This window comes from Muscardinus avellanarius (genome assembly GCF_963383645.1).
Source record: "Muscardinus avellanarius genome assembly, chromosome: 4".
In the NCBI taxonomy this organism is placed as follows: domain Eukaryota; kingdom Metazoa; phylum Chordata; class Mammalia; order Rodentia; family Gliridae; genus Muscardinus; species Muscardinus avellanarius.
In genome coordinates this window covers 31,261,379-31,283,129 of record NC_137789.1, presented here as the reverse complement: position 1 = coordinate 31,283,129, position 21,751 = coordinate 31,261,379, and the positions used below count along the sequence as shown (strand labels likewise).

Here is a 21,751-nt window from a genome sequence, read left to right as displayed (position 1 = left end):
TAATGCTTCCAAGTAATCTAGAAAATTCAGAAAACCTAAGGAATAAATACACCTAGAAAATTCACCCACTACTTTGGAGTCTGAGACCAGATGATGGCAGATTCAGGGCCAGCATATGATTAACTTAGTGAGACTCTCTCAAAATAAAAAAGGCTGACGCTGCAACTCAGAGCTAGAAATCCTCTGGGTTCAGTTCCTAGTAAAAAGAAAAAAGATAAAAAAAAAAATTCATCATTTCATCCTTCACTGTGCTTCCACTGGAGTAAAATAGAGAAGTTTTCTATGAAAATCATGGTACACCTGTTCGGAAAATGCCTGTACTCAAATATAAAAACATCCACTATGTCTTAGCATTTTAGAGGACTTGATGAAGTATTATTTCTCAGGTGACTTCGGCTCACTAATCACATAGTCCCTCCAACAGTACCTTTTATTTTGTTGGTGCATTGTAATCATCCATCTTAATGAGGTACAAGATGGCAGCGGCATACATGCACACATCACTCGCTTAGCCCTTCTTCAATTTCAACCCATTCCCTCCCCTCTTCCTCTTTCTCATGTTCTGCTTAGTGATCAGCTTTGATATGTTTATGAATGTACATCACGTGCATTTGGAAGTTTCCCTCTTCTCCCCTTCCATCTCCCTCAGGTCGCCTTCTTTATTCATCTAAGATTTCTCCTTCTTTGTCCAGAGTTTCTCCTATTATCCATTTTCTCCCTATATCCTGCATTTTAGGGAAAGCATCCAGTTTGTTTGTTTTTTATTTTTTTATTTTTTATTTTTTTTACTTTTTGTGACTGGCTAATCTCTCTTAGTATAACATTCTCCAGTTCCATCCATATTCCTGAAAATTATATAATTTTCAGGAAATGGCTAAGTAAAATTCCATTGTGTACATAGGCCATAGTTTTGTAACACATCCATCTGTTGATGGATATCTTGGCTGGTTCCATAGTTTGGCAATTGTGAATTGTGTGGCTATAAAGATAATCATACATCAATCTAGTAGTTTAGTTTCTATTCTTTTGAGTAGATACCTAAAAGTGGTATTGCTCGGTCATATGGTCGGTTCATTCCCCATTCTTCTGAGGATCCTCCATACTGTTTTCCAAAGTGGTTGCACTAATTTGCAATCTCACCAACACTGTATTAGAGTTCCCATTTCTGCATACCCTCACCACCACTTGTTGTGTTTTTAATGATTGCCATTCAAATTGGAGTTAGCTGAAATCTCAGGGTAGTTTTGATTTGCATCTCTCTGATTGCTAATGATGTTGAATATTTTCTCATATATTTATTGGCCATTTGAATTTCTTCTATTGTGAAGTGTCTGTTTAGTTCACTTGCCCATTTTTGTTTGGGTTATTTGTTTTCTTAGTGGTAAGTTTCTTGAGTTCTCTGTATATTCTAGATATAAGTGCTCTATTGGAGGAGTAGTTGACAAAAATTGTCTCCCATTCTATTGAGGTTCTTGATAGTTTCCTTTAGTAAATGAGGTTCTTGATAGTTTCGTTTGGTGATAAGCTCTTTAGTTTAATGCAATCCCACATATTTATCTTCCTTTTAATTTTTTGTGCTTTTGGAATCTTGTTGAGAAAGTTTTTACCTGTGTCTATGTGTTGAAGTGTTTGGCCTATGCCCTTTTCAAGGAGCTTCAAGGTCTCTGGTTTAATTTCAAGTTCTTTGATCCATCTTGAATTGACTCTTGCTCAGGGTGAGAAAGTGGGATTTATTTCCATTTTTCTACATACGAGTAACCATTTTTGCCAACACCATTTGTTGAAAAGGCTATTTTCCAGTGTCTGTTTCTGGCCCCTTTGTCAAAATCAAATGTCTTTAAGTGTGTAGATTTGTTTCTGAATCTTTTATTCTGCTCCATTGATCTATTTTTTTCTGTTTTTGTGCCAACACCATGCAGTTTTTATTACTGTGGCTTTGTAGTATAGTTTGAAGTCAGGTATTGTGATGCTTTCTACATCATCCAATAGTACTTCTATCACAATATTTAACAAATTAATTAAAATTAAAATGGAAGATTAAAAACATGATCAAAGCAAACACATTTATTAAATTTACAAATAAATGAATGAGTGAAAGAACAAATTAATGAATCAATGGTTCAGACATAAAAATGTCCATGTTTTGGAAGGTATAGGTCCCATTTCTGTTACAGCATATTTCCTAGCAAAGGGCCTAGGGCATAGGATCCCCACCCAAACTCACATTTGATAGGGAGGAAGGATAAAATAATTTCTTCCTCACTGCATGACATTTGAATATGATCACCCCTCAGCAACCTTCCAGTACATATCTTCAACATAGTAATTTACCCTCTAACCCTGAGTGGTAGAAAAGTAAGGGTAATAGGAATAAGTCTGTTCCCTGCCTGACTTGTCAAGCATAGGTTTGAGAAATAGCTTAGATGGCTGGATAGATGGTGAGTGGGTAATGTATAAAATACTGAACTTGCATTCTGAACTAGACCACTGAAATTTATTTTTAATTAATTACTCTTGATCACTTTGAATATTCTGTACTAATAGTACTAATAGTATAACAACATGATCTTTCACTCTGTGTGGACTTAGGCCCACAAGATCATGGGTGGTGTGCTGGATACACATGCCAGAGAAGACTGTCTCTGTTTCATAGCATTGTGGCTCTGAACAAATCTTACGAAGTTTACTTTACTGGGACTAGTCCTCAGAATCTTCGACTGATGTTACTTAATGTTAACCAGAATAAGGTAAGGTAATATAGAAATAATGTCTTATAACTCATGATTATCTGGATATATTATTCTTTGCTAAGGATTGCACCCCTTTCCTGTCCTAACATGGTTGATCTTAAAGCTCATTTTGGAAAGACCCTAACATGGTTGATCTTAAAGCTCATTTTGGAAAGACCCACTCAGGTATTACTAAAAATACTATTCTCCTAGACAGTTTTCATAGCCTGAAATATATACAGTTACCAAATATGCGTCTTCCCAATATGCAATTGATTCTGGTGCTCCATTATGAGACATGACAGCCATGCCTATGATCTGTGTGGTTAAGCAAGCAAATCAAAGCTTTTACATAAAGATAGTGTATGTCCTAAACTGATCACTTGGAATTATATATTTATTCTTCCATGGTGCTATTATGTATCTATGTTAGAATATACTGTTGATATTCACTTTGGATATCTGAATCTTTGATTATGTCACATTGTTGCTATAAACTGAATTGGCTGGGATCATTAAATTTATACATATCATGTCAGTGAGAAAAAAGTTGAGCAATACTTCCTTAACTGAGACTTCCTTTTCTACAAGTATGAGATTTCAAAGTCCCAGAGTGTTAGGTGCATGTAGACACTGGAAAACTGAGGCCAGGAGAGTGGGAACAAGAGGAGACACCTGTTCCTTCCCAGGTGACAGAAATCCTACCCTTGACATCGATCAATACAAAACCCTTGAACCACTTCTGACCCTTCTCTCTTTCACACGCACACACATACACATTTCTGGATGAAGTATATTTTTAAGTGCAAAATTCTAAATACTGTTTTATTGCTCTTTTAAACATACACTCAATGTTGTTTATTATTTACAGGCTGTTCTAGTAGGAGTTTTTTATTCCACACTTCAGCGTTTGGATGTCTATGTGAACAATTCACTGGTCTGTCCCAAAAACACAGCATGGAACACCCAACGGAAACACTGTGCGCTCACCAGGCATCTGCACACAGGTACTTCCTCTGAACAGTAGATGTACTTAGTTACCAACATTTTTTTTTTGCAGTGTTTCACTATTAACCTTTGCAATTCCTTCATTATTGAGTTTCAGGAGAAAGTAAGCCTTTAGCAATGACCTGCCAAAGAGTAAGATGTATTAATTTATAACATGTATCCGGAAAGATCACTCCTAATGAAATGCACTTATGTTCATATATGGATAAAAGTTTTTATGAAAGGCATTCTTTTGCTTTCTGAGAAGGTCTTCATTCTCCATACATTAAGATAATTAAAGCCCGGATCGTGGTTCGAGGACAGCCTCAGGTACTTAGGCCCTCCGCAACTTAGAGAGACCCTGTTTCACAATAAAGAATAAAAATTAGGGCAGGGGATGTAGCTCAGAGGTTGAATGCTCCTGGGTTCCATCCCCAGAACCACACACACACAAAAAAAAGATTAATTATCCATAGATCCAAAAGAGGTTCTCCTCAGAGTTTTTACTTTATCTCTGCTTTTCTTCTATTTCATGGAGATCAGCACCTAACCTAACTGGTAGTGACCAGATGTGTTGCCAAGAAAGCTAGTGTAATACCAGTTGAACACTATGAAGTAAATATGAGAAGTTAAACTTGGCTTAAATTAAATATATGGAAAAACATACACCTAACACTTGACGTATTTAGAAAAATAAGATTTATCTTCACTCATTAACTGTGAAATAGGATTCTAATGACATTGGCAACAGATGTTCATTGCATGTGTGCTATTTATCATGACTTTTACATGTGCTTCTTCATCTTGGCTAACTATGGCATATGCGTGTACTGTGGAGCACATCAACTTACCTTAAGAGGATGTATGGGTAATATATTCTTTGCCATTTATAAAAACAAGTCTGATTTGTACTGATAATAAAAATAGCCAATGTTCCCACAGATGTTATTACATGCCAGACGCTGGTCTAAGTGCTTTATACATTATTCATTGTTACTATATCATAGTAACCCCAAGAGAAACAGATGAGTACACTGAGGTCCAGGAGGTGAAGTAATTTGCCAAGATCCCCAGCTCAGTCTGCTCAGGTTGCCATAACAAAATACCACAGACTTAAGCAACAGAAGTTTCCTTTCTCTCCGTTCTGGAGGCTGAGCGATCCACGTAGGACAGGGTGCCAGCACAGTTTGATTCTGATGTGGGCCCTCTTTTTGGCTTGCAAAGTTCTTGCTGTGTTCCTACATGGTGTGGGGGGAGGGGGGACAGAGAGAATAAACCCTCTGTTGTCTCTTGTTAATGGCACTAATTCCATCCTGAAGTTCTCATCCTCCCAATCTTATACTAGACCTAATTTCCCTCCACATTTCCAAATATCATCACATTGGTGATTAGGGTTTTAACATACAAAATTAGAATTACAGTTCAGCCGGTAGCAGTCTCAACGCTGAAAAGCCCGAAGAATCTCACTGTAGAACTTGGGCACTTAACTATTGTGGTATCTTACTTCCTTAAAGTGAAGTGCCAGTGTTATCACTTTTATATATACATATTTACAATTTAGTTTTCATTAATTATTAGCTCTTTTTAAAACAATATACATAGTACCAATAATCATTCAAAGCAATCATCAGGAAAAGAACTATCTCAAGAGACAGAATTTAATACGGAGAATTGTTTTTGCAGATGCTGAAAAATAATTACCACTACTGTCTTTAAATGTATGTATTATGGATTTTTTTTCCAGTGCTAGGCATTGAACCCAGGACCCCATACATGCTAGGAAAACACTCTGCACCTGAGCCCAATAGCATTGCTTTTAAATATACTCTTTGTTTGGGCACTTAGGATGCAAAATATTAACCCTCTATTCTCATTCTCTCTGTGTACTGGGGATTGAACCCAGGGACATTCTACCTCTGAGCTACATCCCCAGCCCTATTTTAGTTTTTAGTTTGAAACAAGGGTTCACTGAGTTTACAAGCATGCACCAACATGCCTGCTGAATCTAGATATATTTTTAGATTACTCAAAAGGTTATGTTATCAATGTCTCTGCTTTCTTCATTACTGTGATAAGTTACTTAGGATAAATAGTGTGTATACCTCTCACAGTACCTTGAGAACACATTCAATTTAAAGTACAAAGCACAAAGCCGGGTGTGGTGACACACGCTTGTAATCCCTGCACTTGGGAGGCGGAGACAGGAGGATGGCACAGGTTCGAAGCCAGCCTCAGCTACTTAGTGAGGGTTTCAGCAACTTAGTGAAACCCTGTCTCCAAATAAAATATAAAAAAGGTTTGGAATTATAGTCCAGAAGTAGAAAGCCTCTGGGTTCCACCCCCAGTACCACCAAAAATAAATAAATAAATAAATAAATAAATAAATAAATATAAATAAAGTACAAAGCACAGTCTTCAGATTCACCCATTTTTTAAGCCCAATGGCATCTAAAGTTTATACTAGTAGGTATTAAGGAAGTACATAGTAATAATGAAATGGCATCTTTAATGCTGTAGTTTGTTGCATTCATGAGAAATCCCTTCTTAAAATTTTAATTTCCTTTTCCTAGTAAGTCTCACTATGAAATGTGGTAAGAAGCTACATGTCTTATTCTACTGACTATTATACAATTCAGTGCTTTGGCTCAATATGTGCTAGTGAATTTATTACTTCTTAAACACTGTTGATATTTTGCCATAAAATTGTACATACATTTACTCATTTTCTATACATAATAAACTCAATTTTCCAAAATTCAATGTTCTAGTAGAATTTGTTTTTCACTAGCCAGAGATTTTTCAGGTCAACATGTAAACCTGTTTCATTGGCTTAAGATTCTTCTGAGATATTTTAATATCTACTTTTATGGATACTTTTGTCCTCCGTAAAAATAGAAACATTGAATTGTAAATTCTCCTTTAAGAGTTGATACAGAGAAATGCATAAATTAGATAGTTATTAAAGTTAAATTTATATTTTTACATTACCAATTGCCTTCGGTCAAGGTTTCATGTTCTGAATATGTAAATAGTGTTACAACCATAGTTTAAGCTCCTAGGTTTATAATTAGATTTGTTTCTCATTTACATCGTGTCTAACTAATTGTTTTAAGAGCAAATTTAATATTTAATGATTATTAATGATATTTAAATGATTGACTTTAATTTTGCATGTCAACCCTGTGTTTTTGTTTTTAATATGCAGAAGTTTTCCAGTACAGTACTAAAAATTAAACCCAGGGGTGTTCTACCACTGATCTACATCCCCAGCCCTATTTTTTTTATTTTGAAATAGGGCTAGCTGGGTGTAGTGATACATGCTTGTAATCCCAGTACTTGGGAAGCTGAGGCAGGAGGGTTGCAGGTTGACAGCCAGCCTCTGCTACTTAGTGAGGCCCTCTGCAACTTAGTAAGAGCCTGTTTCAAAAGAAAGAATAAAAAGTTAGGCTGGAGATGAAGCTCGGAAGTAGAATGGCTCTAGGTTTAACCCCTAGCACCACAAAACAAAAATAAAAATAAGAAAGAAATAGGGCCTTAAGTTTCTTAGGCTGTCCTTGGATCTGTGATCCTTCTGTCTCAGCCTCCCAAATAGTGGGGTTATGGGTGGGTGTCACCACGCCTGCCTCATATCCATATTTTCTTATGAAAATAACATTGAACCTTTTCAGAACCTTTTCATGGTAATTGTGATAATGTAAATATATTTAACTGTGTGGTTTGGGTCTTTTTTCCTTCATAGAGCGATTCCTTCCTAACCTGGATTCCACAATCCTGGGTGAAAACTACTTTGATAGAACCTACCAGATGCTTTATTCTGCTCAAAGGAACTCTACCTGTTGAAATCCACACTACTGCGGTCATATTTATTTCTTTCCAATTACCTGCTGTAACAGAAGATGACTTTTATAACTCACAACATCTAGTCAGAAATCTTGCCTTATTTCTAAAAATATCAAGTGACAAAATCCGTGTCAGCAACATAAGAGGCAAGACTCTGAGGAGGAAGAGGCGATCTACTGGAAACACAGTTGAACTGGAGATTGGAGATCCTCCCATTCAGTTCTTAAACAACACCTCCACAGGTATGAACAGGAGACTTTGAGAGAGAGGAGTGTACATGCCAAGTTCACAACCACAAACAACCCTATCAGGGCCTGGTGAGCCAGGCCTCAGGAAATCCCACCAATCCCACATCCCGAACCCTGTAAAGGCCTAGAGAATCTTTACCTTTCTCTTCTCCTACCATCTCAACCTGTTTTGAAATTGGAATTTGAAAAGGAATTTGGGCCTCTGTTTTGTTATTGTAGCCATTACCAAATTAAGCAAAATGACTTGACCAATATGAAAAATCTGGGAAGATCTCCCTAAGTAAGTAACTTGATGGCTGAGAGAATAAGGATGGAAAGAATCTCTCCATGAATCTGTCTTGGTTGGAAGAGCATAGGAAGCCTATAGGCTCATGTTGTAACCAGACCTCTCGTGATATTCTCGGCCTAGAGTCAAGGTTGACTTTCTATCTTCAGCCCTGTACTTGCTTTAGACTCCGCATGACTTAGACTGTGAACTTAGTCTCGGAATAGTAGTGGGTCCATGGTCCACATGTCGATTACTCGCTGACTGATCTCTGGGAAGCCTTTGCATGTAGTGAGTTCCCAAACTTACCACACTTTCCCTAGATGGCCAAAAGGTTGTGGCTTACTTGCTGTATGTGATCTAAATTTCCTCACAAATAATACCTCCCATGCCATCTCCTTAGAAGTTTTAGCTTGTCAGGTTTATCCAGATAAATCTGGCTGGGGGTGAAGCTTGTAGGTAGAATGTTCCCTGGGTTCAATTCCCAATGCTACACACAGACAGACAGACACACACACACACACACACACACACACACACACACACAGCCGTTTTTGTAATTCCACTGACAATAGCTTCAACTAGGAGTTTGACAGTGGAGACAGAGTTAGAAACTGGCAATTGATTAGATATGGTTTGGCAAAGACGTGAAGTGGAAATGACCAAGTAAAAAATATCAGGCTCAGACAAAAGGAATATGATACATAGAGGTGCCACTTCAAAAGGCAAGGAGGCCTGTAGTGTAGTAGGTTTTAGAGGAAATCCCAGCCCGGCCATGCTAGAAAAAGGGAACAGACAATACTATGAGCGGTGTTAACATTAACCTTGAAGATTGTCAAATGTCCAAAGCAAGTCATGATTTGTTACTTTAATAACTTTAATGTGCTGACATTTAATTTAATGCTAATTTTAGCAACTTATTAATATACATAGAGATAATTTGATGGATACTAATTATCTTCCATTTCAAAATTGACATGATGCTTTTTTAAATGCTATATGATGATAGAGATACACAAGAGGGTTTCACTTCTAAACGGAGACATGAGAAAGTATTAAGAGATTCATTTTTGTGCTATGTTTTCATCCATTTTTTTCTGTTTCTGTGTCACTATCTTTGTTTTTCTTTCACTCTAGTTTAACACATATTCTACTGAGTTATTAATGTTCCTTTCTTCAGTAATATGATTCTGTCCTGTTTTTCTCAGAAAGTTAGAAAGCCTTAGAATTCTATACTGTGCGGGAGTGATGTAAACGAAAATGAAAAGCTCTTACATGTCCTCACAACTCTATCTTCTTATAAGGTAAATGTCATAATACTGTTTCCCTGTAGGTCAGATGCAATTACATGAACTCCAGGAAATTGCTGGTTCTCTTGGACAAGCTGTAATTTTAGGAAAATCCAGCAGTATCTTTGGTTTTAATATTTCTTCCATGTCTATTACCAATCCTATTCCTAGCCCAAGTGATTCTGGTTGGCTTAAGGTAAGAATGTAAAACTAGAAAACAATGCATTTTAGCAACTTAAAATACTGTTGCTTGTTTCTTATTTTAACTCCCTATTTCTATTTCAAGACAGTAACTATTTTTTTTTTACTTAAGAACAGAGCATATCTCTTTGTATTTCATTGTTGGCTATTTTTATGGGATCAATAAAATGATAAAAATGTTCAAATAAAAACTAGATTAAAAAGGAACATTATCTTCTAAACTATGTATTGGTCTCAAGTGTGTTTTGCTTTGAATGTTTAAAACAATGTTTTATATATCTGAACTAGAGGAAATGTTGTGATAACCCTAATTTTACATACTGAACATATTTTTAATCAACAATGAATGTATTACATGTAGCTTGGATGAGATGAGTTTGCTGCGGCATGCAGGTTATCATTGGAAAACCACTTCCTTCTTCCTGTCCTCTCCAGGTGGCTGCCCAACCAGTTGAAAGGTCCGCATTTCCCGTTCACCACGTGGCCTTTGTGTCCTCGCTCTCAGTGGTCGTCCAGCCAGTGGCAGCACAACCAGGACAGCCATTTTCTCAGCAGCCTTCAGTAAAGGCAGTTGACTCCGATGTAAGCCATAACGCAATGCTTTTCCCATGGGAATGAGTTGAGGTATAAATTCAGGAGGATCCGCCAGATTTGCTGATCTTAACACTGGCAGCCTGAGGATTGATCTTCCTCTTAGAAGTTGGTTTCATACCCATTTTTTTCTTTACTGTTTTAAAGCCATTTCTTTTAAGTGAAGTTGTTCTTCTGACCATGTTTACAAGCTCTGTGTGAGATAAGAAACTAATGCAAATTTTAAATTTGTAAGGAAGCATTTTTAAAAATAAAGCTTAGTGTATATTTTTCAAGGAACATGGGAAAGGAAAGTTGTTTTAATTTTAGAAAATTAAATTAAGTGTTATATTTTTATTAGGGCAATTGTATATCAGTTGGAATTACTTCATTGACTTTGAAAGCTGTGCTAAAGGACTCCAGTAATAAGCAAATCAGTGGCTTGGGGGGAAATACGACAATTCCATTTAGCAGTTGTTGGGCCAACTATACAGACCTCACTCCTCTTAGAACAGGTGAGTGGACTATTCTAGATTCCCACCTATATACCCACAAATAGGGGGAATTATAGTTGTCTTCTAATAAACAAAACATTTTATGATACTTTGGTTAATTAATTATGGAAATCAAAATGTTATACTCTGACTTGTTTTAGAAGACATTTCCTGTAGCTTATAAAAATATATTTCATATGCAAAGCCAGGCGTGGTGGCACATGCTTGTAATTCCAGCTTTCGGGAGGCTGAGACTGGAGGATCGCAGTTCACAGTCTCAGCTACTTGGTGATGCCCTTCGCAACTCAGTGAGACCCTATTTCAAAATAAAGAATAAAAAATAGGGAAGGGATGTAGCTTGGAGGTCGAATGCCTCTGGGTTCCATCCCCAAAAAAACAAGAATTTATTTCATATGCAAAACAAAAATTAATCAAGGAAGTTGAAACATAATTTGAGGATATACATAACAATTCTATCATGACTTATATTTTATTTTATCCAGTTATATATTTTAATAAATATGTGCTATATTTTTGTAAGAAAAAATAATGAATAGCTTTTCAAATTTAAGAAAAAAAGGATAATGTATGTTCCTATCACTTGCGTGTTAATTCAGGAGTTTAGAGCTGAGCTAGAAAGGTGGCTGGCTATCTTCTTCCTAAAGTCAATGCAAAGTAGAAAATGTGAACATCATCATGACTCACACAGAGCCTTTCAGATGCATACAGGGACAAGTGGTACCCATGGCTTCTCATGAAGTATGCTTCAACTTTGACACAGTACATCAGTCACAACTTCTACAGTGATGTTTCTTATATATGGATTCATGGAAAATTCCTCTTGATAAAACCATTCTGTTGAGGCTAAAATTATTTATTTATTTATTCATTCATTTATTTATATATTTATTGTGGTACTATGGATGGAAACCAGGGGCATTCTACCCCCAAGCTTAGCTTACACCCCCAGGCCTAGATTTTTTTTTTTAATTTTGAAACAAGTTTTCATTGGGTTGTAAATGTCCTCACTAAGTAGCTGAGGATCCTCCTGTCTTAGCCTCCAAATGCTGGGATTCCAAGCATGCACCACCACGCCTATTTCAAAATTATATAATTTTATAAAAAGAAAAAAGATTCCCATTGATGATTGATTATATTAATCTTTCGACCCAACGTGGGGCCCATTTAAGACCATTAGCAACCTTAATTTCTGAAAAGGTTCTATAGTAGCACTCCTACTTTGTACCATTGTTCTCTCCTGTGAGACACACACACACACACACACACACACACACCTGAATAATACTAACTATAAAGAATAAAATAAGGAAAAAATTCAAACATGGTCTGATTTTCAAAATAACTAAATATCAAAACTAAAATAATTCCAAGGAATGTTCCGTTTATTTTTGTTTCTGCATGCTTTTGTTAATGCCTGCACTAAATATGTTCAGGGTGCCTACTGGGCACCAACATGTGAATCTAATATTTGATAAGAATCAAGTGACAATGAGTTCAGCATTGTGTTCTTGGACAGGTACCTAGAGCATCCTAATACTTGCCAGTTAAGGGTGGAGCCGAATTGAACAGTCAGCCCAAATGGTGACAGGACTGGAACTTTCATGGGAAATGGGACAGCTGACAGGAATGCTTCCTGAAGAGAAGGTCACTCACCTGTTCATGATGGTGGCCCTAGTAGGTGCCAGGACAAAGGCCTGACCTTGCAATCAGGTGTTCAAATCATCACCTTTAACACCTAAGTTCCACAGTATGCAGGATCACTAGAGTGCTAGAGAGGCTTTTGCATTTTATTGTGATGTATAATAATAATTAAAGCACTTTACTTGTATACAGAAAAGTTTAATAATTCAAATTTTTTCTTTCAGTATATCTAACATGCTATGAAGAAAGCCATTGCTTCTTCCTTACATTTATTCTCTTATTCTTTTATCCTCCTCCTGTTCCTTCTTCCTCTTTCTCTTTCTCTCTCTCATTCTGTCTCTCTCTTTCTCTCTCTTCCCTCCCCTTTCCTCTCCTTTCCTCTTTTCTCTTCCTCTTCTCTCCCTCTTTCCTTTGCTCCCTCCCTCTCTCCTCCTCACCCTCCTTTCTTTCATCAAGTGTGAGATTCTAATTTTCTGCTTATATATAATAAGAAAAGCCAAGTACAGTGATATCACCATTTTTAGATCTGCTAGCCAGTCTGTAGATTAGACAGAGTAAAATTATTAAAAAGCATATGTGAAAAATTAACAAAATACCCCCCCGACTCTTCCCAGTAGACAGTCACACAATCACTGAGGAAATCCTCTTTCAAGCAGATTGCAGCCTCTTGTGTTGGCAGCAGCCATGCCCCTCCTCTACATATAGCCCCATAAAGAGCCAAGAAGGGCCATCTGAATAGAGGGGATATGGTTGTGGATTTTAGTACAGAAAATAAGAATGATAGATCTGGGTGAGAAAAGGGTGGAAGTAAAAGTCACAGACTGCAACTTTGACTACTCTAGATAAAGACCATATTGCTAATGGACCTTTGGGACATGTTTGTCAAGCAACCTATGTGATGTTCAGTGCTTGCTTCAGTTCTTTTTGCTACATAATAAACCAGTTTAAACCAGGCATGGTAGCGCGCAGGCTTGTAATCCCAGCTCTTGGGAGGCTGAGACAGGAAGATTGCACAGGTTCAAAGCCAGCCTCAGTTACTGTGTGAGGATCTCAGCAACTCAGTGAGACCCTGTTTCCAAATAAAGTATAAAATAGGTCTGGGAATATAGCCTGGAGGTAGAAAAGCCCCTGAGTTCCACCTCCAGTGCAACCAATAAATAAATAAATAAATTAATTAATAAACCAGTTTAAAATCAAATGACTTAAAACAACAACTATTACAACTATTCCATTCACTCACAGTTGTGTGGGTTCAGAATTTGGGCCAGGAAGCCTCATCTCTATTTAGTGGTGTCTGGGGCTCCAGCAGAGCTTCCCACTAGCTGTAGCTGGCTAGAATGGCTTGGACAAGGTTATGGCTCTAATATCTGGATTTGAGATTTTGGCTGAATACTTCAGTTCTTCTCCATGAAGTTAGCTAGCTGAAGCTTCCTCAAAATACAATGGAACAGCCGGGCATGGTAGCACACGCTTGTAATCCCCGTGCTTGGGAGGCGGAAACAGGAGGATCACGCAGGTTCGAAGCCAGCCACGCTGGCATGAGACCCTGTTTCCCAAAATAAAAGAGGTCTGGGAGTGTAGCCTGGAGGTAGAAGGGCTTCCAGGAACCCCAGTACCACCAAAACAACAACAACAACAAAAAACTATGGAACAGAAAATAAAACAAAATGAATTATTAAAAACAACAAACATAAAAGTCTAAATACTTTGTTTATCAAAAGTATTAGAGAAAATTGGGCTTTTTCATACTGAAAAAATGGAAAAAACTTAAATATAGCATTGACATGAATTTTTGGTGGCAGAAAATTCCACAGAACAGTGTTTATGCATCTTGAAAGTTATAGACTTCATTGCTGTTGTTTCTTTTCTTTTTTTTTTTTGGTGGTACTGGGGTTCCTGGAAGCCCTTCTTCCTCCGGGCTACACTCCCAGACCTATTTTATATTTTTGAAACAGGGTCTCTTATGCCAGCACGGCTGGCTTCAAACCTGCGCAATCCTCCTGTCTCCACCTCCCAAGCGCGGGGATTACAAGCGTGTGCCACCACGCCCGGCTCATTGCTGTTGTTTCTGAAAGCATAAATGTGGTCATGATCTAATTATATTCTCTTTCTCTCTCTCTCTCTCTCTCTCTCTCTCTCTCTCTCTCTCTCTCCCTCCCTCCCTCCCTCCCTCCCTCTCTCTCTCTCTCTCTCTCTCTCTCTCTCTTTCTCTCAAAAAGAAAGGAAGAGGTTAAGCGTGGTTGTGCATGCTTGTAATCCCAGTACTTGGGAGGCTGACACAGGAAGGTCACAGATTTACCACCAGCCTCAGCCTCAGCAACTTAGTAGGGCCATCTGCAACTTAGTAAACCCTGTTTAAAATAAAAGAATAAAATAGCTCTGGGAGCCAAAATGTTCCTGAGTTCTACCCCCAGTACCACCAAAAGAAAAAAAAAAAAAAGGAAGGAAGAATATAAACAAATGACTTTTTAAAGGCAGATACAAAGTTTCACAAATATTTCAACCCTTCTTTATGTGTTAAATACTATTAGTGATAGCAGTATTCATAGAAAAAAATGGCAGGCAAAATTATTGATTATCTCATATTCAAAACTGGAGAGTTTTAACAGATAGACTAAAAAAATATTTGGATGAACTCTTTATCCTTCATACTTCACGCACAGGTAACATTGTCTTCCAAAGATGTCTATATGAGGAACGAAGGAGGGAAGGAAGAAAGGAATGGAGGGATAGAGGCTCAGTTTCAAAGGTGCAATAAAATAAAACATAAAACTTAGAACAAATGTGGAAGATGGTTAAAAATTGTTCTTAGTGGAGGAGGCAGTGGTATTTGTTACATTATTCTTTTCAACTCTTCTGTAGTTTGCAATTTTTCGAAAGTTCAGTATCTATCCCCACCTCTTTCTAGTGTGACTGAGACTCCCCCAACCCCTGGGTCAGGTGTGCAGGAATAAAACAGAGATTCAGGGTTCTCACCTGCCTTCCTTGTCCTGCATTTCAAACAGCCTGCATCCTGTCTAGGATAGAACCATAAGAAGTAGGGAATGCTACTACGGAAAGAAAATCTACCCAGGTTTTCTTGCCAATGGGTAGCAGGCGGATTGCATTCTTCTTACTATGTGACCTTCTGACCAGGTCACCAAATACATTCTGACCAAATGCATTCATTTGTATTTACACTAATTCATTTGACTCGATTTCTAAAAATATTTAGAGATTAGGCACTAACTTTTAAGTCTATGAAACCCAAATTGGAACTGTCTGAATATAAATAAGGAAGCCAATCACTATGATGCTTTCTTTCTTTTTTTCCTAGGAAAAAACTTTAGGATTGAGTTTCTGCTGGGTAACATTGTCCGGGTAGAATCCCGAACTTTCAGCCTGCTAGCACCGCCAGTCTCTGGTGGTGGCAGTAGTGGTACCAGCAGCAGCAGCAGCAGCAGCAGCAGCAGCAGCAGCAGAGCATCAACTGTGTTCCCCTCTGCCCAGATCATGACTGTAGTTATGAGCTGTCTGTTGGCAAAAGCATTGTTCTTGGAAATATTTATGGCTGCAGTTTTTTTATTTCAAATCTAGTTATCAGTAAGTACAGTTCATTTTTACATCATGCATGTTTCCATATATGCAGGTACCAGTAAATTTATTCTAAGTAGAGGCTGTGTGCACAGCTCATGCGTGTGGCACCACTGTAGACATGAGGAAGTAGCAGCTTCAATGGCAGGGATAAGAGATCCTTACAGGAAATACTACTCACATTATGTGTTGGTGAATAGAACGTGGGGAATGAGACATGCAGGTAGTTGTCACACTCTTTTTCAGTGGCAAGAAGCAGACACATGGCTTAAGATATTTTAGGCAGTAATATGATCACATGGCTGAAAAGCCCAGGAGTCTGGTTTCCTCCATGGCTAGACCCAAGCACTCAAGTGATGCCACCCAGAACCTGTGTCTCACCATCTTTTGGCTGTATTCTAATTAATGGTAGCTTTACTCCCAGGCTGACTCCTTTCCCCAGTCTTCATGGCTGATGTATTCCTTAACATCTTTGGGTTTACATGAGACTAACAACAAAATAGACCCCCAACAGATCCAGTAAAGATCCTGTATACAGCTATTCCATTGACCTGGCTTGGGACACACACCTACACTGAACCAGTCATTGCGGTCACAGGCTTATAATTAGCTTGGCCTGGGTCATTTGGGGTAAAAGAACTGAGAATGGTGGAAATCAAGGTGCTGGTTCCAGATGGGGGCAGAAAGACATGGTGAATATTGGGGAATTCGTAGGAGGTAGAGGTCTCTATGGACTAGAATGATTAGTGATTATCACAAATGTCACTCTACCTAGGAACACATGAAAGTTGCTACTGTTATATAAAATGTATAAGATTTGGAGAAGAAGGGGAATGATACCCAAAAAGAGGGCTAAAAGAAGAGCAAAGAAGGAGTGAGAGTGGGGAAAGATATCTTGAACTACTCATGTTCAGCACTGTCTCTTTCCAAACATACTCTCCTGCTCCTCACTCTCCGTTTATGACAGTATCCTCTTTTCTGTCCTTCAGGTTGGCACCTCTTAGACGTCTCTCTTTCCTTCAAGCTTCTCATCCCCTCGAGCCTATTAGCTATCTCCATCCAACCACAGTGCCTCCTATCTATCCCTCATTTAAAGTCTTACTGCTGTACTTCCAATGTTTTTACTTCTCACTTGAGCTACTATTAACAGCTCCTTGAATTCACTGCTCAAAAATGCCCTCGCTTCACAGTTGTTCCTTCATATTGATGTTAGATTTAGCTTCCTGACACACAAGGTTGTGCAGCTCTAATGGTAATTTCGAATTACCAAAGAGTCATCACTACTTTCAAAATATAATCAGCACCGAAGGCTCCACAACCAGTTTTGAAGACTGCCTCCTTATACCAGTTCATTCTAGAAAAGATTCTTCTCATCCTGCATCTTCCCTCTGCCTGGGCTACATCCTCAGCCTCTGCTCATCAAGTTTTGCTCTGGGTTCTGCTCTAATTCTACGTCCTTAAACACGTTTCCATTCTTCCTTCCCACTCTACTAAGTAATTTCTCTCTCGTTTGTCTAGTATACTTGTATTACATGTATACTCAAAGCTATCTTCCCCCCATTGTGAGATATTAGAAGACCATGTGCTTTTATATATTATAGATGCTAATAAGATGGTTTAATTGAGTTCAACTCTTAAAAGAAGAGGAAATTCTTGCCTCCAATTTAAGGATAAATGTTGAGTAGGGGTAGTATAGGCAAATTGTAAAGAGCTTTCATTGGCAGATATTAATCAGTTTGCAATTGTTTATAGAGAGGAGTTTTTGACAGATTAAAGGTGAATGTAGAAGGGCAGAACCATAAAATTAGAAGCATCACAAAAGAAGTGTTAATATAGTTGAGGAAGAATTTGTGGTAGGGTAGTAATAGAAGGATACTGTGTTAGTCACTTTTTTTTTTTTTTTTTTGGTAGCACAAGGATTGAACTCAGAGGCATTCTACTTCCAAGATACAACTCTAGCCTGATTTTATTTTTTATTTTGAAAGAGGTTCTCGCTAAGTTGCAGAGGGCCTCACAAGGTTGCTGAGGCTGGTCGCGAACCTGTGATCCTCCTGTCTCAGCCTCCCAAGTACTGGGATTACAAGTGTGTGCCACCACACCTGGCAACCTTTTTGTTGCTGTGACCAAAATATGTGACAAGAACAACTTCAAGGAGGAATGATTTATTTTGGTTAATAAACATTGCTGCACTGGAGACCTTGTGGGAATACTCCAGATCCTACCCAGAATGGATACTGAAGTATTTCAAATTTAAAAACAAAGAAGGCCAAGAGGATGTGACACATATAACTGGTTCAGAGAGTAGTGATGAGGGCTTCAGAAACCACTATAAAATGGAAAAGAGAAAATGCTTGGACACCTCCTAATAAAATAAACTGTTAAGAGAAAAGTATGCTCTGAGAGGCCTGGCCCCATCTTCTTATAGCTGAATGTAGAAGGGCAGAGCCATACAATTAGAAGGTTAGAGCTGAGGGGCAGCTGGTAAATGATTAGCACACAAGTTATATTTAGATCAGTTTTCTTTTCTCCAGAATTCTAATTAAGGTCAGAGCATTTCTTCATTCTATAATAACAACAATATTGATTAAATTCACTTTTCCTAAGATCATTAAAATATAAGGTCTAGTTGGTTAAATGTATTAAGACTGCTTAATAAATACTTGTATATTTTGTCTTTTCTCATTAAATGCATTTTTTCCAATTTACTGACTTACATTATACTTGTTTCTGACAACTTTGGTATTTTACTAACAAAGAAAATTATATTTCAAATCATGTGTAGGGATTTTTACAAATAAAAAGGTTAATAAATGTCTTTTCCTTTACTACTTAATAAACTACCATTTTTAAATTAAGACATGAAGTGATTTAAACACCCTTAGTACACTGAAATATTGGGTTATTTTATAATTTTGCATTCTGACTTAACAATATTTTACTTTTACATTTCACTAAATAAAATAGCAAAGTGTGAATATGACAAATACAAAAATTTAGAAGCACCACAATTCTCTTTCCACACCTCTACCAAAGAGCATTAATAATTTTAACATAGAATTGGTAAACTTTGAAATATCACTTCCAAACATTAATTTTGCCCTGCTAGCCATACCATGAAATATTTAAAATGTGAAAATTAGTGAAACATATTTTAAATTATACTGTATGTGATTACTGCTTTTTAATTTTGTTGTAATGTTTTTATTTTTCAGGGAGCAACGAAAGTGCTGTTCCAAAGCATAAGCTGAAAATGAATATACAAGAATTGCATACTTATGAGCCTATTTGGTATACAACAAGGAATAATCTATAACATTTGCAAGAAAATATGTGATAATATTTTTATAATATTTTCAATGTACTAATTAGTTTTCATCACTAAGATAGGATTTCTTCAAAATATAAATCGCTTTTGATTCTTTACGTTTGCATATTCTCATTTCATTTCAAAATCCTTTCGGGTATCTCTGATTTGGAAGCAGATCCACCATCTTCAAATACTGTACCAACAAATCATAAAATCCTTTAATGAGTTGAGATAGTTTGTCTAGTTCTGAATTAAGCTCTTTAGATCAGGTTGGAGGCATTTTGAGATTTAAAAAAAAAACTAAGGAGAGCAAAGGAGCTGATTTTCTTTATACATTCATGAGTCTAATTTCTAATAATCTGAGTTCCTTTATGAGGATTTGGGAGGCGTAAGGTTGTTTTAGATCTCACTCTGAGCTATTGTCTTTCAGATCCACAGTAATCCTGGAATTCTAGACTGTCTTGCATTTCTGGGCCTGCCAAACCCTTTCCAATATTTTAAGAAGAGCCTTCTGAGTGTCCCCAGAATGGGCTTTGAGTGGGTTCTTCCCACTTAAAAGTGCTACTGTTGGGGCTGAGGGTGTTGCTCAGTGGCTGAATTCTTGCCTAGGTTGGGTGAGGCTCTGGGTTTGATCCAAAGCCTTGCAAATAATAATAATAATAAAATAATAATAATAATAATAATAATAATAATAATAATACCACCACCACAGCTAAGAGTGGGACTTGCCTCACATACAGGAAAGAACAGAACAGAACAAAATTATTTTTAAGAGGATAAACTATGTAATACAGAAAAGCCACAGATTAAAATAGCTAAGTTAAGCAAAAGCTCTCATAATATTAAAAAAAGTAATATTTACCTTAAAAATTCTAAATGGAATGCTCCATTGGCAGAACTCCCAATCAAGGCCTTGTAGCTGTGTCTAGGGCAGGCGGAGATGGTACTCACAAGTTACTTTTTAGCAAATGACACTCAGCCTATGGTATAGCTGAAAAAAATCAACAAAGCTTCCTTACCTTTGTCCCCTATATACAGTCTCCTAGCATATTCAACTCACATCACTGTCTTGCTCAGCAGACAATTATAAATAACAACCAGGTAATAAATACAAATATCTTTGCATAGATTTGGCATTTCATCCAGTCGAGCAGTTATTTTGCATCTTCTGGGAATCAGGCTTTCTAGTGAGGGGGAGACTACAAGGAATCAGATGCCATGCCTACCCTCCAAGAGTTTACAGGGTAGACGGGGAAACAGTGAAACCAGGCCATTTCAACACAGTGTGGGATATGGGAGAGAGAAATGCCTGATGCTAGAAGGCAAAAGGGGTGCTTCTCTGGAGTGGGAAGATAAAGATGGATGAGGGACAGTTTCCAGAAGATGATGCCTGAGTATTGAGGAATGACGCCTGGGATGAAGCAGAAGGTATGGTGGCAAGAGCAAAGAATAAAAGACCACTAGATAGCAAGTTTCTCAAAGGTGGTAGTCTCCTTAACTCATGCTTTTCCCAGTCCCATCTCTCAAAATGTTTAGCCCTCATGGGTGCTTTATCGCTGTTTATGGACAAATGACGCATGTGTGTGGGGAAATCAACAAGCAGTTAGGTGTTTCAGTAACTCCAAACATGATGATTAGAAAGGCAAGAGACAGGCTGTGGGAAGGGTCATGGTCCGCTAAACAGGCATGGAGGCGGGGGGGTGGGGGGGCTTCTGCTTGTTCTGTGAGTCACAGGTATATAGCTTTAACCAGATATTAAAATATAAGTTTTGGCTAAGACGAAGTACAAAAGGGTACCAAACAAAGTTGTAATGTTTCAAAGTAGGTAGCCTATAAGAGTAGAACATTAAAGGGAGGGTTTTGAAGACAGCTTTTTGGAAATGGCTGTGCTAAGAGGCCCCCTTTTGAAAAGGAAAGGAGTGATGGTATTAACTCAGGATGCAAAGTCAAGAAAAAAGTACTTTTCATTTGTCTCATGGGAAGCTCCGTAAGCGTTTCTTGAGGTTTGAGGTACACAACAGACTGATGTCTAAGTCTTATGAATCTCACTAGGGAACAGGTTGATGAAGTAGCCCGTGGCTGTCAACTCTAGGGCTACCGTTTAGGAAGAAATAGCACAGCATGTCCTATAAACTGAATATGAGTGTGAGTGTGTGTATGTGTGTGTGTGTGTGTGTGTGTGTGTGTGTGTGTGTGTGTGTGTAGGAGAGAGAGAGACAGTGTGATAGATAGACAGATAGATAGATAGATAGATAGGGATTTATTCTAGCAATGGGGAGGCACCAGGAGAGCTGCAGCCTACAAGGGGAGTAGACTGCAGGATAAGGAAATGGAAGGGGGCTGCTGAATGCCTAGGAGCAATAGAAAAAGTTCAGGTAGACAGCTCTCATAAAAATAGTCACAATTTTAAGGAAACTGCAGGTCAGAGTTTCTTGATAATGAGGTTTTCAGGGAATATATAAAAGCCCCTTTAAGAGGGATATCTGTCATGTCCAGGGAACACTGATCTTTGATTATAAACCACTAGATAATTCAGTACTTTTATTCTCTACTCATTCCCTATCATGATGGGTAAAAGTCTTCTGT

At 37.8% G+C, this 21,751-nt stretch overlaps 1 protein-coding gene across 1 annotated transcript in view; it reads left to right on the top strand.

The window, feature by feature from the left end:
• The window catches only part of PKHD1L1 (PKHD1 like 1), a gene marked incomplete at both ends in the record, with an annotated part of 159,996 nt that extends 143,134 nt beyond the window's left edge, over positions 1-16,862 (top strand). The window contains 9 exon segments of the mRNA XM_080694743.1: positions 2,590-2,747; positions 3,601-3,736; positions 7,456-7,528; positions 7,530-7,798; positions 9,403-9,554; positions 9,995-10,141; positions 10,491-10,644; positions 15,602-15,840; positions 16,848-16,862. Coding sequence (XP_080550869.1) covers positions 2,590-2,747; positions 3,601-3,736; positions 7,456-7,528; positions 7,530-7,798; positions 9,403-9,554; positions 9,995-10,141; positions 10,491-10,644; positions 15,602-15,840; positions 16,848-16,862 — 1,343 coding nt within the window.
• Between the last annotated feature and the right edge of the window lie 4,889 nt (positions 16,863-21,751).